Source organism: Cariama cristata, unplaced genomic scaffold, assembly GCF_000690535.1.
Source record: "Cariama cristata isolate BGI_N322 unplaced genomic scaffold, ASM69053v1 scaffold18918, whole genome shotgun sequence".
NCBI lineage: Eukaryota > Metazoa > Chordata > Aves > Cariamiformes > Cariamidae > Cariama > Cariama cristata.
The window spans coordinates 29,188-56,802 of record NW_009631903.1 but is presented as its reverse complement, the minus strand read 5'-3'; the positions used below and the strand labels follow the sequence as shown (position 1 = coordinate 56,802).

General features: G+C 39.4%; 1 protein-coding gene across 1 annotated transcript in view; it reads right to left on the bottom strand.

Annotated features, from left to right (window-relative positions):
• Positions 1-26,745, bottom strand: part of ABLIM1 (actin binding LIM protein 1) — a 51,473-nt gene extending 24,728 nt beyond the window's left edge. The window contains 9 exon segments of the mRNA XM_009706155.1: positions 2,713-2,842; positions 4,096-4,131; positions 9,050-9,205; positions 12,221-12,328; positions 19,524-19,586; positions 21,045-21,056; positions 21,384-21,386; positions 22,048-22,106; positions 26,712-26,745. Coding sequence (XP_009704457.1) covers positions 2,713-2,842; positions 4,096-4,131; positions 9,050-9,205; positions 12,221-12,328; positions 19,524-19,586; positions 21,045-21,056; positions 21,384-21,386; positions 22,048-22,106; positions 26,712-26,745 — 601 coding nt within the window.
• Positions 26,746-27,615: the final 870 nt, after the last annotated feature.

Genomic DNA, 27,615 nt, shown 5'->3' with positions numbered 1-27,615 from the left:
TGATATGCTAATTGCTGTAGTGATTGTTATGTACTGCTTTAGAAAGAAGCTAAATTAGGCATATACAGGTTTTAAACAGTAAATGACAATGCTTTCCTGTATATTTCTAATAGGTAATTGCTTGATGACTCTTCAACTAGGGCCCTTAGAAATGACATATTTCCTCCAAAAAAAGGACAGTATGTCTATTCTAAGATAGTTTTAAGTGTAACGGCACATTTCGAGGCATGCTCAGCTATACAGCCAATGACAACCTTACGGAGATACCCCTTATTAGCTTTGACAGAATGCTAATAAATCACCAGCCTGGAGAGTACTCCCGGGGAGGCCTGGCTCCTTACCTTTGACATGGGGGATGAAGTGGTGTCGGAAGGGGGAGTTGGGGCGGGAGTCATGGTGAGTGGAGCTGAGACTGCTAGTGCGCAGGTATGACAACCGCTGCACACCAGTAGAGAGCAGCTCTGCAGCAGCAGGGAATCGGGGGGCAGAACAAAATGAAAACAAAGAAAAACAATAAGAGAAAGGCAGGGAAGGAGGCTTCAAAGGAAGAAAAAAAAAGGCATTGAACAATTAGGATTCTGAAAAGAAGGAAGGAGAAAAAAAAAAGGTTAAAGACGTACCGAAGGGTTCATAAATGTTAGACAAAATTACAGGAAGTATTAGAAGAGGCTCAGATTTGAACTGCATCACTAATTTAGCATAACATTTTTTGGTTTAACGAGCTTCTGATCTACGTCTTGTTACCAAAAAGTAGCCTGCTACAGCATGCAAACATCGCAAACATTGACGTTCAGTTAGTTAAGAAAGCAGCTGTTTTGAAAAGTGCCTGACCAAAAAATGTCAGTCAAGAGGCATGCAAGCTGTTTTCTATTGTTTTAAGATATTCCAAAAACGCTGCCAACACCAGCTAGGGCACTGCGGGAGGAAAAGGCTGCAAACTTTTTCAAAACTGGTAGCACTTAAATTTTTGAAGAACCTTACGCTGACATCAACACAGTGGTTCACTTCTCTCTCAAGGGCTAGCTGTGAGCCAAAGAGAAGTTATCTGAGGCCACTGGGTTTATTTAGAGAGAAATTATTCTTGCAAATAACATGATGATAAGAAGTGCCATTAGGAGAAAAATGGTAAATATACATGTGCTATTATTCAACATGAATAATTACTGTAGGAAAATTATAAAGTAGCATTAACAATTACCCCAAAACAGGGTAGCAGAGATCAAAATGGTGAATTCTACAGAATTACTTCTGTGTCATATGTGAAACACAAACAGGTGAGCCAAAGATGAGATCATCTGAAGAGAGATAAGTTTGAACAAAAAAATCCCTCAGGCTGCGAACTTTTGAAGATTTTACATTTGGATTCAAACTCTGGCTTGAGCCCATCCGCCCATCACAAGAATTACATAAACAGAGACTGCTTCTGGGGAAGGTCTTCGATGGAACACAGACAGTAAAACTCAACCACAGTAAAGTCTGGAACAGGGCCTGAGTTTGTTCATATCCCTAATACAACTGATACAAACGGAAAAATCCCCTCAGAATTGCCAGAATCAAGAGATAGAAGTTTGCAGCTTTTTCACGCTTTTAAGTCTCTTTCGGTTTCAGTTGTAACTTCATCTTAAAACACGGTCATGTTGTCAACACCAAGTATCAAACACAATTTGCTTCTGTCCCACCTCCCTTGGGTCCTTTAAAGAAGGCATTCACTGACAGACACAATTAGCTGCTTTCAGCCCACCCCCACTAGGAAATGGCTACAGCATTCAAGTTCCACAGTGCTGGCTCTATTATAAATCTTTAATTTTAAAAATGCAGCTCTTATTGTATATGGGCTTTTGGCATCCCAACTGTTCAGCTGTAATCATTGAGGAAGATGAAACTGCACGAGTGTATCACTTAATTTAAAATACAGATCACAAAGATTTAATTCATTACCATAAACAGTAAAATCAGTCTTGAAAAGTCTTCAATGAATAGCATTTAAAGATACATTTTTATGCAATTTGAGTGTGGATGAACAGTTCATTTTCATATCTTGCTTTTATATAGACAACCAGTAATTTTGAATGCTTTGGGAACCTGAATGACCTGTACGTTTTCTATATTGTACATAGAACTTGTACTTCACTGCTAAACCAGTAAATGAAGTTTGTGTTTTTCAAATGTTCCCAGGCAATTGCCTATGGCTTTAGTTAAGAAATCTACCTTGTGAACCATGAGTCTATGTTTTAAAAAATGCCTAGCAATTTGGCATATCTGGGGGTTTTGCTGCTGAATCTGCACCAAGCTTTAAATGAATTGTTTCCTAGGAGGGAAGAATCCTACACTACTGACTTCTGTATAGTCAAGCTGTAACTTTTGTTTCCAATATGTGATACTTTTCCCAAATTCCAGAATGAGTTTTGTGATTCACTGCTGCAAATTTTTGCTTGCTTTCAGAAATACAAAAAGATTTAAAAAATAATTAAACAGAAACAAAACCAGAATATTCATATTTATGATGTAAGCAACATTTACCAGCCTAGTGTAAAAGACTGCATCAATCAAGAACAAAAAAAAAAAACAGGTAGAAAAGAAGATATTAAAATACGCAACAATTTTTCAATTCTAAATTTCACTGATAAGAGAAACAAGTGCTTCTCTGTGCCACTAAGTGACACAATAAAGAAACAATAGTTTTACATATACTTCTAATGCAGTTGCCCTTACCAGGTCTGTGGAAATGCTGAGGGGAACGTGACATGGTGGGTGTGTAGCTATGACGACTGTACACTGGAGAATTAATGGAGCCCTGACTAGTAGACCTGTGAATCATGCGATCCCGAACATCTTGATAACCCTGCAGAACAGAAGCATTCACTAATAAATGTAAATGCACATTACACATTTTTAGCAGTACTTAACTTTCATGGATCTGAAATAACAATATCCTTTAAGCTTTCAACCTACTTCATTATTACTTTCTCCAATGATCTCTTCCAAAGACTCCGACCCATTTTAATAGTCTGGATCACAGTTCAGTCTCGGAAGGTTCCAACTCCACCTGTAATCTCTACTCAATTCTATACAACCCTAGATTTGACCACATTCCTGTGACTCCATAAGGGAAGCTGCATTCAGAGTGTCTTTGTCCTGCAGGATACTGCACAAGATACATGAGCTAGCCTTCAGCTAGCTAACTTGGAGACCAGTAAGAATTCAATAGCTGCAGCACAGAGCTCTCTGGCTTAATTTACCATGTGTCTTGACTAGCTACATCAAAACGTATTTAGTATCCAAATTAGATTCCCCTTGTATCTGAAAACACAACACCTTCTTGTATAGCAAAATTCAATTTACTTGGTTTCTTGCGGAAAAAAAGCCAATAAAAACCAAATAAAAAAACCCCAAACAAATCCGCCCCCACCTCCCAAACCCCAAGAAGCAAACCAAACGAGGACAAAAGCGACAGGATTGATGTTAATGTGTGAAGATTTTACAAGAAATTTTATAGTCACTTTTTTAGCCCGTACCAATCACCACAACTTCTATGTTGCGAATAAGTAACACTCCCCACCCCCAAAATGATAACGATTCTGCAATTGCATCTTTGTATCCTGACAAATGACTTCCCAAATGTTTCATGTTATTGCGATGTTCAAATTAACTCCTATGGAGAAGCAAAACCAAACCAAGCTATAGTTATGCTTTCTTCAAGACAAAACTTCAAATGTTTTAATAGCAAATATGGCTTATTATTTAGATGCTTAGAGCAGCATTTTAGCTCATGTAAATCATTCAGCTCCGGAGATCAGAGGTTGTCCATGTCACAAGGACAAATGTACAAGAAGTGACCTCTGCTGGACAAATGACTCTGCTTCACAGAAAACAAATGCACAGAAGTGATAGCGTCTTTTTTTGTACAATATGTCAATAAGAACTTAATCTTTTCTTTTTAGAGTTAATTTTTCTTAATTTTCAATATTCAGAAAACGCATCTATATGGCAAACAGAGACGGATCAGACTGATAACAAAATCAACACCTGCATTTGCTGAAGTGAATAATTCTAATCATGGCAAGATACTGCCCCTAAAAGTTCCACCAAACTTACTTCTGCAGAAGGGGTAGGTGATAATGTCCTTGGAGACTGCAAAGACATAAAAATAAGGTTACTGAAACATCGTTGCATGTGCTCGGACAGAAAACGGTTATCTAAACATTGCTGCAGATACACCGATATAGGGCAATGTAAAATGTCAATGCAGAAATTACTGAGGCCATTGCAGCACTGGAACTTGCTTTTTCCATGTTGCTCAGGAACTGGTCCATAAATCACTGAAGCAATTAAAGTGTCTGGGAGAATCTTTATAAGCGTGATTAATTCAGTCAAATATCATGCAACATCATCTCTCAGCCATCTAATCATTGTAGTAATTAAAACATAGCTGTAAAGATCAAAATCAGAAAGCGTTATTAATTTAATAACCATGTCTGTTACAAAGAAATCTTTAAAGTGGAAATCAAAAGTAAATAATCTTAACTCATGGAAACGCATGGAAAATCAGAAATACAGAATAACTTCCAGGATGAAGCATGTTTTTCCTCCAACACACATACTCTGGCAAAAATGTACTTCTCCCCAAGGCCTTACATTTCACACCCATGCAAAGGAGTACATAGTTGTCACACTTCTTTGATATGATCTCCTTTAAATCCCTGTGTTCTTCCACGGTTACGTAAGGAGAACAGACAGGAATTACAAGCACGTATATTGAAAGAACCATGCAAAGGCCAGTGGGCAGAAATATGCACAATATTATGAAAAGTTTCAATTACAGAGATAGGGAAACTGAGGCAAGAAATACCTTTAGAAATGAAATATAGGATTATCATACATTGATGGTATGAACAAGAATAAAGGCTCTGTGTAATTACCAGTTATGTGCCCTTTAATTACAAGACAATTTGAAGTTGGAGGATCAGGATTTTCTTTATGCACTAAACTTCAATATTACTTAATTGCCATAATAAACTAGGCAAGAGATTATGCTTTTAAGTAGGACCACAATTATTATAAAACGATACAGCTATTAAGATAACGTCTCAGAAGCAAAACTGCTGATTCTGGTCTATTACAATAATGTATAATAGCAGTAGTGTAAAACATATGCAAAATTTCTGGTAATAAATATCCAGCTATACCTTTTGTGTTGAGAGACCATTAACTCTCATGGAGCTGGTGATACCGCGAATGCAAAGTACCCAAACAAAGGAGTGACATTTTTTATTTGAGTACAGAACATCTCCTTTTCAGCAAGCTTCCATAAAGCTTTTTAAAGACTGCTTTTGTTACTTTCCATCAAAGCCTTGAATGCCTTTTACATTCTTGTGTTCCTAATCCTTATAACCGCACAAGTTCTATACAGCAAACCACCATTTCATTATAGATCTAACAGCAGCAGCTATAAAAACTTTTCTCCACATGAAACACATTGTATACAGTGCTTTATAGCACTATTCTCCACAAAAACTGAGAGCTAATCTCAAACTTTCAATATGAACGAAAAAAAGCACATATTGTGATGTGTGTTCCCACATTTTTCTACTAGTAATTTATGTGTTACTGTAAATAAACAAATTTCCGTAATCTGCTGTGGTTGCCTAGATGCTAAGGTAATGCTACTGTAAAAGGTAGACACAGGAATCTTAAGTCTGGGAAGGCATCCCAGAAAGTAACATGCTGAAACCATGACCAGCCTTTCATGTATTTTTACTACACCGCTATCTGATATCATCTCGTTGCTTTTTGGGAAATGGAACCACACTCTGCAGTCAACTTACTGTTTTATCATGCACAGGTGAACCGCCATATCTCAAACTCTGAGTCTGCCAAGGAATGCTTAGTTCTTCAGAGTTTATGAGGTCTTTTAAAATTCGGTCTATCAGAGAGGTCTACACTAGTCAGTTTGAAATACATTGTGCAATTGACTGAGAAGAAACAGCTTAGCTCCAGAATAGTAAACCAGTGGAAATATACAGTTATGGCTCTAGATTGATGGCGGGGGGGGGGGGTGTGTGTGTGTAGAAAAAAAAATATCAAGTTAGGCCTTGGGTTGGTTGGGGGGGGGGGGTGTGTGTGTGTGTAGAAAAAGTCTGGGTAGAGAGCCTGTTCTGACTAAATTTACGATAAAACTTCTACTCACTGCAATACTCATGGCTCAATGCTCTATCACTTTGAGATCTAAGGGGCTGCTCAAATACCTGAAGTCATACAGGTCATTTTGTGCTCTGGGAAACTTCTGCAAACTTTAACAGGTGTCATTTTATAACACAAGTTTCAGTATTTCACATTGACCTCATTTTAACTGTCTTTTTACTGAACTACTAGGTAGGATGCCTGCTCCATTTTGAAGCATCTATCACATTAGAAGAAATCCCTTTTCTCATTTTACAACAGCTTGTTTACTGAAAGCTGTTACAGACATTCAGTGCTTTCACCAGACAGAATACTAGAAACAAAGGACATGCAGATAAAATGCTGCTTCTCTCAATATTTATCAACAAAAGTCACAGCTGAGAAAAGAATTTCAGTGCTAATCAGGTCGCTGCTAGCAGTGCCGAAGTTATAGGACATGAAGAACCTGAGTAACTGACAGTTTCTGGAAACGTTATCACTACATTAAGGGTCAGCCTCAGTAGCAGAAAATCTCTTTACAGATCTCATTTCTTATCTCTTCATCTCTTTTATATTAGAAGCTAAACCACCTCTTCATGAGTTCCCCCTCTCTTCCCCGCTATCTGCTGGCAGGTCTGTAACTAAAATGCCTGGTTCCGCTAGATGGTGCTACGTGAAAACATTTTTCATCAGAGGCTTCCAGAAAAACAAGATTGGGATTTAACTGAACAAGACAGATTATGAGCGAGAAACTTTTCAAAGCATTCCCCTTCCACTGCAATAAAGAAGAAAGTCTCATGCTGTGTTTTTTTACTTTCTATGGCTAAAGTATGTAATTTTCTTGTAGCCCATCCCTGTAATTAAGGTTTGTCTCCACTACTGGATTAACTTTGGTGGTTCTTGCACACCTCCCTTGTACACCCAGAAATCTTTCTTAGCTGAGCTTGTCAATTTTTTCTTTTTTTTTTTTTTTTTTTTTAAATCATGATGAAGGGTATTTCTAGTGTACAAGCTTAAACTCAGCGTCCCCTTTTATTTAACAGCACCACAAACACACACTTTGCAAAGAGAATGCAGGTTAAATCACTCAAAGTCTGTAAAGCCCTGCCATGACTAAACATGTCACCTCCTTTGATTTTTAAAGATGATGGTGACTGATGTATGATGTACCGAGATTATTGTCACTTGACTACCACAACACAAACACAAAGAGATCACTCCACCCTGATGGGCTTGTGTTCTCATTAGGGCAAGGGAAGGGAGGACAAACAGGTACAAAGAGGTGAGGTAACTTGCCCAAGGTGACAGAAGTCAGCAGTAGCATTGGGTGGAAAACCCAGGTCTTCTGAAAAGAAGGTGAGAGCCCTTCCGGTTCTAGAACAAATTTCTGTAGCCATCAGAAATTAATTGGATTTAATGCTGGTGAAAATATGGGGTAAGAAAACCCCAAAAGCCTTTGCTTATCCCCAGAACAAGTAGAAGAGCAGACAGCTTCCACCATACTGCTTTGTCAGTGAGAAGCTTCCCTTCAAGGATTAAGAAACAGTTCATCTTCTCTGGGTGAGATTAGTTCCTCCTCTGTGACCAACAAGAGACTTGTGTTTGTAGAGGGTTTTGTGGAATGGGTCAGGCCTGTTGGAACTAGTAAGTGCTCACCAATGCATCTCACAGTGGTTTTGAACCAGATGTCAGCTGGATTCACTACCAACATAAATTTGAGGGGGGAAATTCTGTAATATTCTGACATGTTAATAATCTCTTATCTTATTCTTGAGCTGAACACTCTCCTGAATTTCCAACTCATGTTATATTTAAAAGATGAACCCTATAAAACATTAAAGAATAACGGAGAAAAATTGAGGCAGCTCTGATCTGTTCGTAGGCAGAACACTTTGCTAAGAAAGCAGATTACCAGTCACTGACCTGGGCATCTTCAGACCACTGGTGCCTGAATGATTTACTGTACTTCCTTTTTCCTCAGCTCATCTTCACACTCAATTCAGTTATAGTCAGTAAAGTCACTGAGATTGGAAGGAAGTAAATCCATTGCCATGTCCATTTAGATTTGCATTCAGGAAGTCTGATTTACAGTCAGACACTATTGCATGACAAAACCTGCTTTATGATCTGCATTCGAACAATGTAAATAGTAATTGCAGCTATGGAAGTTTACCTGAGAAAACTAGGGGACCCTACAACCTGAAAGATATCTTTAAATACAAATTTAGAGAATAAATAGACAGGTTTTTTGTATCATTGCAGGATACAAGAATCCTTACTAAATGTCAGGAGTTTAAAATGTGAGGCAGCTATTTCCATAATACAACTAACCTGCTTTCCCAGGTGGAAGAGCATTTCCTCCTGACCTAGTTCAGATTTTATCCAGTATGTCCAGCAAAGTGCTCTGGAAATAAATTTCCCTTCAATATGTGTAAGAGAAAGCATCCCACTTCTCTTAATCCTTTTGCTGTCATAAAACATCATGGTATTCCTCATATTCTGTTGTGAATACTGGTGCCACACAGCACAACATCAGGTTGGCTTTTGCCTCACGTTCTGGACTTTGCAGCACCCAAAGACTAGGATATCCATGTGAGTTATGAGAATACACACACAGCCAGTCTGCAAGCCTCCCCCCTGCCATTCCTCTGCCAGTGGCTGGTGTTAATGTAGGTGTTTAATTGTATGTTTAATTGTGTGGTTTTGCACACAAGGCATCATCAGGATTGTTCCCATTAAACCCAGATCAAACAGACAAAAAGCACTTTGAACAGCAGCAGCAGCAACAATATCTAGGAGTGTCAATTAGAAATTGTTTCAAACGAGTATAGAAGCGAAGCAGGCTTTGAATAAAGCGTATAGCAGAATGAGTTGCTTGTCGGTTCATTACCTCTCCAAGACTCTGTCTCTCCTGTCTGTCCTCGTAGGCGGAAGTGTAGAATGGCTCATAAGTAATTAGGTCTGGACGTTCAATGTCATAAATGGCCTTGACTTTGGGAATGGCTGCTAAATCCTTGTAATCAAGGATTTCATTGTCTACTTTTGCCTGAAGGTCAAAGACAGAAGACAAATTAACTTACACAAATGCACTGGTAATTTTTGTTTTACAAAATTTATGATTTTTGTGTATTTGTTGTCACACTGTTGCTACGGAAAACCCTTTTCGGCACTCTACACGCAAAGTGATTGCTTCTTGTTCTTCTCCAGCAGGCCTCCTCTGCAAAAGCACAGTGTTTTCCCAGTTTAGGAAAGAAAGAACGTGGCATATATAGATCTAATACTAGAGTTTCTTATCCCTAGTAGTGAGCTGGAAACTTCAGCTCTGCAAATGACTCATTTTGTGGCCTCAGGCAAGTATTTTCACCTTTCTGCTCTTGTTTTCCTGTATATAAAATGTGTGATAACATCAACTTAGTTTGCAGATTACAGAGATTACAAGAGGATTCCATGCAGAAGACCACAGACAGAAACTCAACTTAGAACTGTGCACACGAGAGGAAATACAATTTACTACAAGGAAATAAAAAGGCAAGCAGGACTATTTGTCAGGAGTGGGTAACCAAATTCGAAACTGAAATTATCATATTGCACTCATCACTCAACCTATACCCAAGCTTCTGGCTAAGGCATATGTTGCTTACTAACTGCATAGTACATAGTATTAACATTGACTATTTTTTCCACTAAAACTGCAAGGAGCTCTTGACTAGTTAAAAAATGGAAGTAGGAAATCAGTTCCAAAGACAGCTGCACCCATTAGAAAGAGGTAGAAAGTGGCCTTACATATAGTTTAGATAGCTAATATATTTCCTTACTTAAAAGAAGACTTTTAAAAAAATCATTATACATTCTTACCTACCTTACAAAAATACATTTGATGATTAAAACTGAAGGAGAATATTCAAATTGGTTTTCAGCTCTTCTACCAGATATTTTATTTATTCATAGTAGGCCGCACAAGGAAACAAGGTTGATCTGTTTCTACTCACATTCAGTTCCATTATTCCCGAGTACTAGTATGTAGTATTTTCAGATTAAAGTGCATTTGCCTTCCCAAGTTTTCCTAAAAAACACTGGTCTTGGTGGTTCTTAAGCAATGCCATAAATTAGAAACAATATAAAACATTTTTTGATAGAGAAGTAAGGTTTTAAATAGTTTTGAATAGAAACTAACTTTCTAAAAATAGCCTCAAATCTGTTTTTATATATATATAATATATATAACAACATACCTTAAGCCAATTTAACCTTTAAAATACGTAGGTATATTAATGTATGTATTTCTGTAATATTTTTACCCTAGTCTGTTAATGAGCTGTAAATATGTCTGGATATTCTTAATCCAACATAAATTACCATAGATATTTTTGTAGACCCTGGTCTAGGCCACCATGTTGCCTTACAGACTGTGCTGCTGAGCAGCAGTTAAATTTCACAAGCTACAGCTTATGAAGTTGAAGATTACCAGGAGAATGGCAGTTCTCCAGGACATGCTCTGTGTTTTGATATCTACAGTGTGAACATTTTTAATATATCAGCTAATTTTTGTTGGTGGTGTTGAAAGGCACTGAAGAATTAGTATTTAACTCAAACTCAGGACTTGAGATTTGTAATTTTGGTAATTTTTCTGCATTAGTATACATGTAATGGATAAATTTCTGTGTCTTACGCTACATGTTCACCTATATAATCTTAAGGTTATCTATAAAATCAATGATTCAGCATTATGCATAGGTAGCAGAAAAGAAAATTTGCTCTGTAGTCTGCCTCTTCTTCCCAGTATACCTTCATCTTTGCTCCCCTCATAAGTGACTCACTCTCACTAACTTGCCTTCCTGTGATTTTCTTCCTTAGCTGTTATCTTCCACTTCAGCCTTGGGTTTTGTGCAGGTTGTCTATCTGACAGCATGTTTTCTATGAGGACTAAGGTTATATGGACATTCAAGGAACAGGACTTTTAAATGGATATGAATTTTTGGAAGGGCAGGTTATATGCATAGAAATACAAGTTTGAGAAGGCCGAGTTGTTCTGTTATTCACCCAAGTACATTTGAGTTGATACTCTTCCTCCTTAGAACTGCATTAGTACAGTCACAAAAGATGACCTTTTTTTTTGACCCTGTGGACTTCTCTGCCAATTAAAAAAAAGGTACTGACATTTACAACACTGCAATGCTTGGAAAAGTGGTATGAGGAGAAAAACATTATTGCTTTTAAAATTTTGGGCTAATGTATTTCCACTTTTAATTTCTAAGATCTTATGGGCTCAAAAGGTACCAATAATGAGGCTAAGAAGTTAAAGAGATCCTCTAAAATAATGAAAGAGGAGGCTCGATTACTGCAGGAATCCTATTAAACTCTACATCTCAGGTAACCACAAATAAAGTAGTTTATTAATAGCTTCGCATTTTCAGCACTGTTAGTTTAGTAAAAGAAGGATGCTTAATATTATTTTTGTTCTTAAAAAACACTTTTTCTTCCACATCAAAACATTTGACTTCTGAAATGGAAGGTCGTGGAAACAGTCAGGCTTCTTTTAGTGCAGCGGACCCTCCAATAGCTTCGCATTTTCAGCACTGTTAGTTTAGTAAAAGAAGGATGCTTAATATTATTTTTGTTCTTAAAAAACACTTTTTCTTCCACATCAAAACATTTGACTTCTGAAATGGAAGGTCGTGGATCAGTCAGGCTTCTTTTAGTGTAGTGGACCCTCCTCCCCACATCCTGCAACTGCAGACAGCAGATCTCTCAAGAACTGCATATCGAGGTGCACAGATCTCCTCACATAATCTCTAATAAAGCCAGATGACCTGTCTGCCTTCTGTCCTTCTTCACATCACCAAGTGACTTCAAGAGATTTACTGTATCTTTCTAAGGGAATAGAGACCTGGAGAAGGCCTATCCTGCTCTGGAAATTCATAAAAACTACATGGCAAGAGTTTTAACAATTCAACCACTAGAATAAAGGCATTAGTATCAGTATAAAAGTGATTTATTTCAGCGTGGAGTACTTCATGTGCAAGCAAGGGATTGGCAGCTTATTCATCAGAGGAATACTTACATAGATAGTGTGGCCTGGAGAGCCAGGTATACTAGAACCTGGTCTGGAATAAATACTTTCTGATGATGTTCTTGTAGGCTGAAAAAAAAAAGTAACTTTTCAGAGCAACTTGAACAACATTGGTAATTTTGGTTTTAAGTGAAGAAATCTGCACACATCTTGAAATTAACTGAATTTAAGAAAAAATGTCAACACAAATGCAAGCATTCTGGCAAATTTCACAATCTTGTGAGGCAAGTGGGTTTTTTTTTTGGTAGGGGAAGGAGTGCCGTGAGAGGGGAAAGAGGTTTTCTAAATCATACAATGTAAAAGACTGACAACAGTAATGAACAAAATCAAACACCACCTGCCAGAGACACTGCGAGGAGCCATACAAAGTACAATCCAGGATAGTCCTGCTGGTCATTTTATCAAAACATTAGTTCACAAACAGCTAAAGGTATCAGCAGTTCAGCAGACAAAACTGTTGAGAGGAGCATAGCACACACATTATCACTTTCCAGAAGTTCAGTCACTGGATTTCCATTATGAATACAGAAATGAGTTCAGTCCTCCTAAGTAGAAGGACCAGAAATCCTTGGCTTGGAGCTGTTCCCTACATCTGCAGCACTATGTAGATGCAACAAGGAAGCTAAACTGTTGATTGCAATTTCATGATTACGCATACTGCAAAAATCCTGATGTTTAATGACAATGTCCTGCAAACTGAAATTCATGAGAACAGTCACATCTCTACAGAGCGAGTGCTGTTATACATTTAATAAATTTTCCAACACTTCATCAGGACTAAACAGACACTGATTGCCTGAGGGAAGTTTTGTGACAGGAGACAAAGTAACTTATCACTGAGATGTGGGGATCCTGAAAACTTGATGAATTTGAAAAATATCTATTTGGTCAAAAGTCACCCAGGCTATTGTGGGAATTACTCCTAAACTTGTCATGCAGCAGACACAGGAAGGTAGTCAATGATATCCCACTCACAAGTGAGAAACCATGAACAATTTTTGCTCCCTAATTGACTGCAAAGAATGAAATCCCATCACAAAGTAATGCATCAGCAGATGACTCTGATGACACTAGTGCAGTGGGATATTTCAAAGTCACTGAAAATTAAATCTTGGTAGATATTCGTTGCCTCATCAGCTTGTGACATTGAACTAAGGGACCTTCAGGCACATACTGAAGAGAAACAAGGCTACCGGACTTTTCGTATCTCTCAGCAGGCACTTCCTGAAAGGATCCTTCAACAGACCACAGAGTCTTTCTACCTTTTATTTCATAGCCAGCAAAGCTATTGGAACCGTCCATATAAAAAACGCTGAAGACTGTCGTGGATCATACAGCAGGCTTTCTCCGACTTCATTTGTGGAAATTAAATCATCACATTCAGGGAGGCACAGAGGAATAAAAGGCTTTGAACATGTTCCATGAAAAAATGTGAAGATTCAGATCAAACAGAGAGCAGATGTGGTCACGGACTGACAGTCACAAATCCTCTCCAGAGCATGTCTGAGAACACTTTCTCAGCTGGACCTTTATGTGTTTCTTTCCTTTTCTCTTTGTAGCTACAAATTCCTACATCCCAAATTAGCTGCCCTTAAGCTCCTCCCATGATGCAATCAAAGCAAAAGAACCAACAACCACCACTTGCTTCACAGAAATGCTACAAGAATTACGCTGGAAAATCTGGTTGTTGTTGAGAAACACTTTATTCCCCCTTCCATTCTGCCATTTCACCCCACTGTCTGTTTGAGTGGAGACACATGTAACATGCTGCTGCAGTTGCTATGGAAAGCAACTGTTTTCATTACAACACAGGGAACAGTATTAAGTAGTTGAGGTACTGTTAGGGGTGTCTCTGTTACCTTTGGCTTTTGGGAGACATACTTTAAGAGTTTTGTCTGCTCAATTCTCCCTGTTGTAGGAAAACAAGTGTTAGAGGCAGTTACGGCTTCTTCCCAGCTGGCAGGCCCTCTGGGTTGCTCTTTACACTGGATCTTTTATAATAACTTCAGAAAACAGGACATTCTCAGCCCTCGGTCCATCTCCTTCGTCTCATCTCTTAGCGTCACTGCTAAAAACCTTTTCAGCAAAGGAAAATTCACTAGTAGTTATCACTTCAGTGAATTAATTAAATAGACACCTCAAGAAGATAGTTTCAGCCACATCCTGCTAACAACTTTCTCAGGTACTTTTAACCCTGGAGTACAGGAGCAGTTGTCAGATGGACTGGCAAGTTGTAGCATCTGTTCTTCATTTCCTCACTCTGTTTCTGCTCCAAGTTCCTTGCTACCATCCCATTAACACAGCCATGAGCCAGATATGACACCCTTTAAAACTAGTTTTCTATGTCCTGTAATTCTTCCTGCATACATCAATTTTACCTCCCATCTATTGCAAAGCTCCATATGCCCTGGGCAGGATGCCATCCTGCCAGCCACTGCCTCAGCACACACTGTTCCTCTCCTGAGGAGCTTAATCGAAGCAGACCTGGAACTCTATGGCTCCTCTATTCACCCCCGGTCTTGTATCTTGCTTAAGTTTATGACATGCTCCTGAAGACAGTGTATGAAAAAGAGGACTTCTACGTCTACTCTCACTCTTCCTGCCTCACTTTGCCCTATTTGTTGTTTTGAATTACACAGGCTGTTTCCATCACAGATGGCTAACTATTTCCTACTCTGCTGCTCCCATATGGTCTGGAATCCTTCACAGCTTTGCACTTTTCCCTAAAGACAATCGCATTGCTCTTAAAAACATTTGTGCTGCTTGCCTTAACAAATATATACTGACTCCTTGATATAAGCTGTTCCTCTGGCTACTTTTAGTTGCCACGGTTAGCTGCTCTCCTAACAGACCTGTAATAGCTCCTGACTGAAAATCTGTGACAGGGTATGGCTTTTATTAGACTGTACATTACATCTCCACTAGCAGTTGAGAATCCCTGACCCTGTGTACCACTGTTGTGCCTTTATATTTTGGCATATATATATATTTGTTACCTGGCAAAAGACATGCTGGAGGACAAGTTCTCTATTGATGTAACTGCAATGGGGTGTAAATTCCACCCTAAAGGAGAGCTGATGAGAGCACAGGTGAAAGAGGAACAGCGGCTATCCCTGATTTACCTTTAGTGGAGATACCACGTGAGCATCTCTTGCACACATTATTGTAAGAAGACAGGTAAAGAAAGTAGAGGAAACATCTTTTAATATGAATGTGTTAATTTAGAATCATAGAATCATAGAATCATTATGGTTGGAAGAGACCTCAAAGATCATCAAGTCCAACCGTATACCCAATGCCACCATGCCCACTAAACCCACTAAACCATGTCTTGAAGTGCCACATCTAAACGTTTTTTGAACACCTCCAGGGATGATGACTCCACCACCTCCCTGGGGAGCCCATTCCAATGCTTAACGAGTCTCACAGTGAAGAAGTTCTTTCTAATGTCCAGCCTGAACCTCCCTTGGCGCAACTTGAGACTGTTTCCTCTAATCCTATCGCCAGTTACACTGGGGAGAAGAGACCAACCCCTGCCTCGCTACAACCTCCTTTCAGGTAGTTGTAGAGGGCGATAAGGTCTCCCCTCAGCCTCCTCTTCTCCAGACTAAACAACGCCAGCTCCCTCAGCCGCTCCTCGTAAGACTTTTTCTCCAGGCCCTTCTCTGAACACGCTCCAACAGCTCAATGTCCTTCTTGTAGTGAGGGGCCCAAAACTGAACACAGTATTTGAGGTGCGGCCTCACAAGCGCTGAGTACAAAGGGATGATCACTTCCCTAGTTCTGCTGGTCACACTACTTCTGATACTTTAAAAAAACTTTAGGGGTACTTCCTTCCAGCACAAGAGTCGTGTGACACTTGTTCTACACTCCCAGCAATAAAATAAGTTAAGCTGCCTTACTTCTTCTACAAACCGATCTGGAACATTCTTTATATGATTGTACTTGTTCTTGAGGATTCAAATAGAACTTTTCATAGTGCCACCTTTATGCAGAGAAATTGAAAACAAATTTCTATGAAGAACTACAACTTTTCATTTTCTTGTGGCATGGTCTTTCTCCACATTTTCTGACAGTAGTAGAGTCATCTGGTTTTTTCTTCCCTCCTCCACCCAAATGGATGTAACAGTAGTAAATATATCAATATGGGATGTCTGTACCAGATACAGGAAGTCTATGAAGTATATGAAAAAAAAAAAATCAATAGAAATTCAGTCAATAGAAATTCATGCATGCCATTAAAGGAGTCAAAAGAAAGAATCAGATCACAAAACATCTAAAGTATCTGCAAGACTTCTCAGAATTTCCCACTTTGTCACAGACTTCTTATTTTTCTGTTTTTGTTCTTCATTCCATGCATTTATCTTCAATGCAGAAGTTCTTCACCAACTTCATTTGCAGACTGGCAGAGGTAACATCAACTGTCATGCTCATCCTACAAGGTTCACTCTGAATTTCAATGCTCAGGTACCGTATCACCCATGCATATGCCTCAAATTGAAGAACTTGTTATTTTAATATTAGCTTAAGATGTTCAGCTACATTTACCTCAGTTTGTCATGTCATCATGCATAGTACATCATCTAAATAAATAACTTCTTTAAAAAAAAAAAAAATCAACGCTAGAGCCATTCACATCATCCAGATGCTGCTACAATGTGGTGGCTCTGGCTTTCTCAAGTACAGATGTTCAGAATCATGCTCTATAATAACTTAGAAGTGCAGGCAACTAGATCAAAACTGATCCCAAGAACATCTGGTCAAATGGATGCACTACTGTTTAACAAAGGCATCGTCAGCATTGTTTACAGTACCTGCCTTAGTTTTTTGATAGAGTTCATTATGCAAGGCGGTGATAATAGCTGCAGAAGAATGAATATGTTTTCACTTAATAACATTTAGCATTACAGCTTAAGCAAATTTTCTAAACCTCAGAAGCTACTTTAACTGAAGTATGTTTATAAATAAACTAACAGAAAATCAGGATGTAATTTATTCTGCTAGGCAGACAATTTCGCAATAGCAAGGAATTGGCTTTCTCAGTACAGCACTTGCTACTCTGACCACCTGCTTCATCAATTGCAAGGTTTTACAGATATTTAGGACTTGCAACCAGGGTTCACTAAACACAGCCTTCCTATGGACTTCAGTAATTTTCAGTGGTCATATACAAGACCAATAAAGCACCTCCGTCTTACAGCACACATTGTGCCTGTCTGCTAGTTTAACTGTACCCTTCTTCTTATAAGAGAGTTTCCTTCAAATGTATGCATTCATTATTTCTCTGCCTAAAAAATCTACACTATGTATGCATCAAGACAAAATCAGTGACCAGGTTTAGTTCAAACTCACACAGACACACATATTAGTAGCTTACAACTAATTTTTCTTTCCTTTCTAGACACAAAGGCCAGAGAGGACAATGAATTTTCAGCACATAATCACTGAAGGCACGTTGCTACCAAGCAAAGTTTTGTAAGACTACTCCTGCAAACATAGCCTTCATCAAGAGTAAGTTAAGTGGAAAGCAGAAGAAAATAAAGTGGAAAGGCCAGAACATAAGGAATTCAACAGGAAACTTCTCAGAGAATTCACAAGATTTCACTCTACAATTTTCAACCCACAATTTTCATGCAGGTTCAAGCCTTTGGCCCATCTTTACAGCAACAGCAATGACAGTATCTTTGTGTCTACTCTGCAGAAGAACACTTGAAGCCAAAATTTGCCTTGAATTACATTTTGTATAATCAGCATGTAAATCTGAACAGAATTTAATAGTGACCAAATTTACACAAGAGGATATTCATTTACACAAGAGGATATTCATCTGACCCTAAGCTATTTGGATCCTACACAGTCTACAAAGCAAGAAAGAGAACATACCTTTATTTTGACGTGGGCTGCGCCTATTTTGCCTTGTATCTTTTTCTAATACATTGGATAGGATTTGGTTTTTTAATCCTAAGGCCTCCTGGGTTTCAGCACCGGAAACTCAGACTTGTGCATGCTAAGCTGAATGCAAAAAGCCACTACGCTGGCCTAAAAGATGAGTGAAATTGTCCCACTGTTTGCAGTTCTCAGACTCCAACGTTCAATTCCTTAAAGCCCAGGACTGCAGAAACATTGCTTTCCTTAGGAGCACTGATAACACATCTTTATAGGTGTATTTTCTTGATACATATTTCTGTAGCTAACAATGAGAGTGGTGTTCAAGAATGGTTAATGCATAGCAACATCCTAAGTTAACTGACGAAAGCACCGTGCAGGGCTAAAGGGCGCAGGGCTTGCATTAACTCCCACTGAACCACAGCATTGGATTCAACCACGTAACACTATCCTGTAGACTGCACCTAACATAAATATCCTGCCCTGGCCAATGATATGACTAGGTCTACTTTGCAATTAGAGATATGACGGCAGCACAAGTAGACACAATGGAAATCCAGTGGTACGGACTCTATCAGCATGCCTGCCCACCGCTACCCTGTACTAAGTCCATATCAGTACATTCTTACTTTTTCATCAGGTGAAAGCTACCTCAGGTGTGCCTGCATGCAGTACAGCCACATGTTCCCCCCCAGCAAACACAGCTAATAAATAAGCACTGCCCTGAAGGAGAAGAAATGGAAGTGCGTGGTGTTTGTAGGTGCAAAGCAAACTCAAGGAAGTCTGAACATCGAAAGGTAGTCCAGAATCAAGAGGACAGGAAGGACCTCCCAACTCGGACATGGATGTACTCCAGATTAGAGAGATGCAAACGCTCTTGGGCAGCGCATAGAACATGGCCAAACCTGGAATTTTGTAAATATTTTCTCAACTAAAGTATTCACGTGTAGTTCGTCAATATATATAAAAAAGGACTCATTTAACTGATGGCATTTTTTGTCTAAAAAGCATGAACCATTGTTCATTAAAAACTATTTCTTCTTAACCATCACTTTAAAGTCAGATGCTTTTCACCATTTTCATGTGCTTCATATGTGCACTCTAATTTTTTTGTTTTAGAAGAAAAACTTTCTGTAACACTCGAAGAACAATACGACAGCCCCAAAAAGCTCATCTGAATCTAAAAAAAAATAATTTTAAGCACTTTATGAAACAAAATAAGTACTGTGAAAATTAACAGACAACACTGCACCACATGATGCAAAATACAGCGTCAGTGCCCATGGTGGCAAGTGATAGCAGGAAAGCTGTGTGGCAAAAGTAGTAGCAAGCGCAGCGAATGACAATAATGAAGAATCTTCTCAGTAAAGAAGACCATTATCAACACCATGAAAACACAACAGCAAACCTCTGCAGAGCGTGGCCTGCGCAGAACCAGACTCTTTGGATAAAAGAACTCAGATGAGGAATGCTGTCATGAAACACAAAAGGGAAAAATGAGTGAAAAGGAAAGCAGTTTCCTCAGCTCAGTTGTTAAGCTCTTTTTTCAATCAAGTTACTAGTATCTACCTGCTAGATAATAATCTGTGCATTATAATCTCTGTGTTACTTACTGATACCTGCAGAATCACGAACAGCCAGACAGTTGTAAAAAAACCCCTAAGCAATGTATATTTTTGTAACATGCATATGGTTGCTTTATTTTCCGCTTGTTTTGGCTTTGTAATCCTCCACAAATATCCAGTGGGGGGAAGATCTAAAGCAACCATTGTTGTTATGAACCCCCTCTCAGATCTTGACCAGCTAGAATGCTGATTAGTTTATATCACAATTCAGTTACTGAGAGAAAACAGAACTTACTGAAAACTTCTGAAGTGACTTCAATGATAAAAGGGATTTTTGTTTTGTTTTGCTCTATAGGGAAAGGAAACCCAGCAGAGCAAACAGGCCATGTCTGTGGCTTTTGCAGAACCACCAGAAAATCTAGGCCTGTCCCTGAAAGCGGCTATATCATATACTTGTCAACTCACAAACCAGATTCCAATTTTCAACATCAGGTCTAAATGTATGTCATAAGAAACTGAAAGTCAATCAAAGTATCATTCATAATTTAGTGGTGACATGTTCAAATAGCACATAGTTCCCCCAGTTTCATTTGTTTCTGTACCTACCTGTTTGCTACTGCCTTCATTTGAGTCAGCAGAATGAAATGTGTGTCAAAGTCATCAAAGTGAACTCAAACTGATTTTAAACTAAGGCATCTTATTTTAGTACATAGTAGAGACTATCTGTGATGTATAGCTGAAGCTAAAAATTCTCCATCTCTCCAGTAGCTTCAGTACAGTGCATTTGTCAATGCCTTTTAAAGACATATTAAACCTCTGCATAGAAGCTCTCATCCAGGAACAAGGTGACCTTGGATAGTTGTGCTATAACATTTCTCAGATGTTCCCTTAACATGCATTCTTTTGCTTCACTTCATTTTCCTGCAAGAAGTCACTTAGGCAAAGTCTTGCATGTGAATGAATTAATTCACTTCACCCACTTCAATTAAAATTAGCTGAGGGGGAGGAAGACTGACATGCTTGAATGTGTGATGGAAAAAAGGAACATATTTGAAGTGGACTTTGGCCATTTCCATGGGGAATGGAAATAAGGCAACTGATTTATAAGGTCAGCTGGAGAAGGTTCATAAGGGCCGCAATGTAGTCAGGAATGCTTTGATAAGACTCTCAGGTCCAAGTGAAAGGGAGGTATTGTACCCCAACCATTTACTACAAAGCACAAGCATTCTGACACTTAAGCAGGACCAGAACACTGTCTTACATTCAAATTGCTAAATGAAGAAGGAAATCCAGTCCAGCACAATTTCCCATTTTCTTGTGGAAAGTCAGGACAGAGCAATCTGCAAATGCGGGATGGCACCTACAGTGATGTTTGGCTGTGCCAGATCACAAGCCCATCTAGGGTCAACTATACTTCTGTATTATCAGTACCGCCCACACTAACATGAAGTCTGCTCAACAAAAAATTATCTGCACATTACCTACAATCATAGTAAATTCTCTGTGGGGGACGTTTTACAGAGCAGTGCACCTGAATAAATTCTAAAGGATGCAGCTGCCTGTGAATGAGCCACACATAGAACACAATCCACAGGATATCCTAGGTATCTCCATGCCAGTTTCCTTGTCTGAAAGGAACAAGGCATTATTCATAAGCAGTCTCTAATATTCATATCCAGAAAAATCAGCAAAGTTCAAAGGACCAACTGAGACATCAAAAAAGAGTAAATTGTCCAGAAGATGAATCAGTGAATATGGGCTTAAAATTGCTTGGTGCATGCAAAAAGCCAGGCTCCAGCGTTTATCAGTGCAGCACTATTGCCATCATGGATTTGATACAGAAAATTTGTCTGGATATGCCGAGATGACTCCAAGGGTAACTACAGCTCTTCTTGGCATTCAAATTAGGATCACTTTAGGCTGAGGTTTATTTGGGTGCCAAAGGAAGAAGAGTCTATATTGTTTAAATACTGTAAATAACCATGCAGAACAGGGGATAACTATAAGAGCAATTACACAGAAGTGCAAAAATACTAAAACATATTGTAGCATTTGCCCTGTTAACATTTTCTCCTTAAGAGTCTCTCTCACAATAATTGAGAAATGAAATGGAAGTGTCTTAGAGACTCTATCATGTCTGTATGTCTGTAAATGACACTATCTTTAAGGCAGTGCACTGAGACAGGTATGTGAAGGTGGTGAGCCTAAAAATCAGAGCAGTACCTCTGAAGTGCCTCCACTGTTTATTCTGCCAGAGTGATGACAGCTATGTGAAAACAACATGGAAAAAGTCAGTCTTTTGAAAACAGCATTCAGTTATCGTGTGCACAAAATATCTGATGTGGCACTGCCACAAATTCAGCTTACCCGTAGCTTTTCTTCACTCTTAGTGGATTGCTTACAGTCGGGATGCCAGACAGTGGAACCTGAGGGAGTAAAAAAATATCTTTATTCAGAGAAAAGCAGATAATTTCCAGTCATGACAAGTCAGTTATTAAAGAGAATCCCTTCATCGCATCAGATGGTGAATCTGTATGAACTATGCAAGTAATTCACATTCAGATCTAGCTCATGAGAAATACAAGTGAAACAACAAAAAAATATTCCAATCCTTGGCCCATCTACAGCAACCTCTTCCGGAGGCTGTCAAAGCACTTTGCACACATTCTTAATTAAAACTCAAACAGCCTCAAGCAGCAAGGGAGTCAGCAAGCACCAGCTGGAGGAACTGAAAGACAGAGGGTTCCTCTGGGCAGGACCATGGGTAAGAGCAAAAGAACTGGGCCATGGTTACCTGATCCGTTCTCCCCTTATGTACGGCACCACATGTAAAAAGGAACTTCTGATTTTAAGTCCGTTAATACTAAGAAAGTCTTATGACTTCCTTGAGCAATAGTGTCATATTCCGTTACTGTAAAGTATTACTCAGATCACCTCTTCCCTACAATTATGCAAAATGCAACAGGAAAAGCTAAATTAGAAAATTCACAATGCAGTAGCATCAGGGCTGTACCTCCCCCCGTGCACTACGCTAGAGACCAGTAGGACACAGGTGGTCAAAAGCAGCACGTGAAGAAGTCTCTCCCTAGATCACAGTGTACCATACTCACCGCTGGCACACACATCATGTCTACTCCTTGCTCTGCAAGGTCAGTGGCATGTGTTGCACTGGCATTTCCACATGGCATATTCCAGCTACACATCCTGCTAAAAAAGGCAAGGTCTCGGCTGTTTGTGTCCCAAAACACGGGGTTCTCTTATGCTGTAAAAATGGAAATATTTGGCTGTCCCCCAGGGCTGAGCAATGTCAGAGGCAAGGAGCACTTCCATCCCATTTCAGTTCTCTTTTGGAACAGAGTGTAAACTGCAGTCACTGCTGGAAAGCTGCTGGCAGGTATTAGCCAAGTTGAAACAGAGCAGAAGCTAATGCTGATTTTTAACAGTGACTGCAGCTGCAGCCAAATTCAAACTTCATCCTAGTCACCACAAAGCCAATACAGAGCCTTGTCTGTCTGCAGGGGGGAACGTCACCTCTTCACTCTGTCCACAAAGAAACCAAACAGAGCAAAATCCAGGTCTCCTGCTGGTGACTATTAGCTCAAGTGCAGTCAGAGGAAACCCCACCCTCAGAGCCCAGGAGAGGTATGGGTCAAATTTTGTTCTAATGAGCCCTTACATGGCTTGGTACAGAAGTACTGACAAGAAGGAATGATTTCACCTCCCAGCAACACACTGTATAATCATCATCAGGAGACTGGAGAGAACGCTGTGACTCTGGATCAAGGGTCTGAGATGTTTGGCTTTGAGTCTAAGCTGAGGAAGAAGAAACTGTGCATTTGGCAAGGGGAAACGATCAGACAACAGGGAGAAGTGTACCAACAGCCTTCTCTGTAAACAAACAGCAGCCTCAGAGCCAGGACCCCACAGAGCCTGCGAGATCAGGAGAGAAGCATGCCCTGTGCATTTGCTTAGGAGGTCAGAGAGATCCAAGCACTCAGGAGGAAGGGAGTTCATGTTATAAGGCTGACGAACTAAGACGCAGAAGGTTTAGGTTCAACTTTCAAATTCAGCTGTGAGCTTCCTGTGTGACCCTGAGTAAAATTATCTCTGTTCCTCTGTACCTCAGTTTCTTTTCTGTTAAACTATCCCCACTATCAAAGCAAAAGCTGTTGCTGCATTCTCAGGCAGTATTTAACATAAATTGGCACAATTTTAGGGACACTCCAGGAGAACGTTGCAGCTGCTGAAAGTGAACAAGAAAAGCAAGAGAGTCTGGATGTCATTTTCATGGTGAAACTTAGCTAATGGTTGTGAGTTTTCCTTCACAAAATGATAAGAGGTTTGAAATATGTGAAATTTAAAAACCCAAAACAGATAGAGCAGGCTTAAGAAGTTAAATGTAAATATTTTTGATGATCTTGAACTCTGAGCCACCTACAGCTTGTAGATTTTTTTTTTAATCTAAACATGCAAATCGATTTTTAAATGCTTGGAACGGTGCAAGTTCTCAAGCTGTATCGCCCCTCTTTTTGCTGCCGGAAACAGTTCAGCAAATTGTAGTCATTTCCATTCTTAGCATATTTGTTTGCTCACTTGGCACACACCAACCAACATGTTCAGCTTTTTACTTTGCATGTACCATTGTTTCAACATACATCTCTCAAAATCAGTAACTTAGGCTGAAGGCCTGTCTGAGAATCAAGTGAAGCATCCCTCTAAATGCTGAGCAACACTCTAGCTTAGCAACAGTCTTCTGGGGCAGTCCATATATTTCTAGGAAGTCAATGGGAAAGAGAAAGTTTCTGATCCTGCTTCTTTTTCATTTTCCTGTGTCAAAGCAGGGCAAAGCCAGAGTGCTTCTGCTAGCACTATTCAAACCATCCTTAATAGAGAAAACCCCAAACCAGACAGCTTGTCTTTCCATGTTCTCCTTTTGCAGGTTTCCCATACATTTCTAAAACAAGTAGCTACTACAAATCTGCCCAGCTCCTCTATTATACAAAGCAATACCAATACAGTGCTTTCACGTCCTGTGGAGAGGACAATTAGAAGTGAGATGGAAGCTGCCTATTTTCATATATTTTCTCAATAATGTGATTTTCGTTGTACCTTTAGTTTTGTGGTGTTCTATTTTTATTTCAGAGAAATGCTTGGAATGCTGTTATTCTGCACTCTAGGGTAAATCACTTGGATGGAGTCAGGACATATAGTTCAGCTGAGAGCTTTGCACAGGAAAGGTTTTTAGGTCCCTTACACTTACAAGCATGCTGAATTTAGCAAGGAAAGCTTTGGCAGGACAGTCTGGAGCGCACTCAGCAATAACATTATTTAGTCAGAAAACAGCTTGTGAACAATAAAGCAATGCAACTTGGGCTGCTCCTCCTCTGAGACAGAGTAAGCATGAAGAACATTAATTCACAACCACAGAAAGGGAGATACAGCCAAGAGAACGATGGCAGATCAAGGAGCCAGGTGTCTCTCCCCTTTCGTATCACCTGAAGTTGGCCAGGACAAAAATCTAGTCTTGTTTAAGTAGAAGCAATACGTGCTGTCTTATTTGGATCTGCAGTTTACACCACAGCCTGTCCAATCAATATGAACTCCCACTCTCTGCTAGACTGGTGCAAACAGCATCAGTTGCAAACAGCTGTTGCTAGTAACAGCAAAGGATGAACTGATGCTCATCTTGAACTCTGTCTGTACTTTATGATACTATGATGAGAGGAAACTAAGAAGATTACCAGTTGTCAGATGCGGTAACTGCTGCTTTTGAATTAGTCTTTCCAATTTGCCATCACAAAGCAGTACTTCCTACCCAGCCCTCTCTCAGCCTCTCCTTGCTCTGGCAATGCAGAGCTCCTACTCCAGCCGGTATCCAGTTCTGTGCACAGCTGGAATAAGATGATGAAGGTATAAGGCCAGTGAGAGATGAGACAGACTGCAAGGGAGGACAAACTACAAAATAACACAAGCTAGCTTCAAAGGAATTCCTTAACAATATTATCTTAATTTTGGAATTCCTCCAGAAGGAATCTCTCCTCAGGATTTCAAGAGATGGCTGCCACCACTCTTTCATAATTTCTTTTCTACTCCTTTACAGTCCTTTCAGGTATATTATGTAAGTTTTCTAACATTGGTACAATATACAAAATCTCAACATGTATCTGCCTTTTCACTTTAATTTCTGGCTTGCATAGATGTGTATTATACATCTTTTGACAAACATTAATTAACACTACAACAAGTAACAAAAATAACTGTAGCTTAACAGTTAACATGCTACCTGCAGGGAGAGTAGGTAGAATTCAGATCAAGGATACTTTTCAAGCAAAGAATAGAGTATGTTCTTTTTTATGTGAAAAGATCATGAAAAAAACATGCTGGGTAATACCTGGGAGTGAAAGACTGTTGATAAGAAAGAGGAGATGAAAATGAACGTACAAGAAAGAAGTGGCTTAGAAAGACACAAAGTAAATGGGAATAAAAAGAGAGATGTGACCAGATAAAGGGGAAATAGGCAAGGCAAGCAAATATAATTAAGAACCGGAGGAGACAATCTGTCAATGCACATGGGGAATGAGATCTACATGATTCAAAACAAGCTCACTGTAGCCTCTGGAAGTTTTTTATGTTGCCTTTTACAGTTTGGAGCGTGGTCCAGAAGAGCACAGAAACTGAGCTGCACAATTCAGGAGAAATCATCTCACTTTGTCTGGTATCTCATATACCAGTCTGTGTGCTAAGCTATCCGTGACATGTCAAATTCAGAGGCAGCCAAACAAATTTCATTTTTGCTACACAGCTTTTGAAAACGCATTCTGCCTCAGCTAGAGCGTAGAGTCTCTGCAATGCCACTGTCATGGCCACCTGCTAGAGTGAAAGAGTTTCAAAAGTATGAGAACACTTTGAAGACAGGATGGCTATAGTCCTGCTTGCCCATATTACATAAAGGTGGTTTACAAACTCCTGCGGTCTGTGACAGAAAAATTACAAAGTTTGATATTCTTGTTTTGGAACGGAGACATCCTTACCTTGCAGATACATTTCTTCTCCTTCCGTGAACATTTGGTTGCACCTGCTGCATCGTGCACAGCTTGGATGATAATGCTTGTCACCTGCCTTAAAAAAAAAAAAAAAGGGAAATGAGGGACCAACGCATTGCATTGCTTTATGAGCACTCATTATTTGCTGACAGACCACTGCCATTTTTCTTCTACTTCACCTCTTATGATACAACATTGCCCTCATGATGTGACAATAGCAACGAGAATGTAAGATCTGCCATACTGCCTCACTCCAGGGGTCTGTCCAGCCCAGTATCCTGTCCCCAACAGAGGCCAGCAGTGACTACTTAGGGTAAAAGGCTTTAAGAAACAAGAGAATGCAGAACAGCCTTTCCTCTTCACACCTTGCTGTTCAAGTAATCAGTAGTTTAAAGATTTCCTGGCTAGAGGCTACACCAAAAATCTATCTTCTCCATGATTTGCCCAACACCTTTTAAAATCTCCATCTATCTAACAGTCCAAGGATATGAATGTCACACTGCAGTTAGATACTTGTGTAAACCTGCTGCCTCCTCTTTTTGCCAAACAACATGTATTTTCTCGATTTCTCTTTTGTTAAGGATGAATTTAGCCAATGAACAATAGTATTCAACCTGCCATTTCATTCCTTGGCCTTCTTCCTGACAGTACTGACATGAGCATCAAGAGACAGAGCTTTCTAGAGCCACTTCTAAGACCATTAAGTTAATTCACAAATGCCTGACTTCAGAAGCTACACTAGCACAGGCAGCTTGAGCTGAATTTGAACTATTGATGTAAAGATGATAAATACTCTAGATTCTGTTACACAAATCCAAATCCACTGAGCCATTCATTCTCTTAAATACAGTGATACCCATAATAAACAAAGCTGATCAGACTTCAGGCCTAT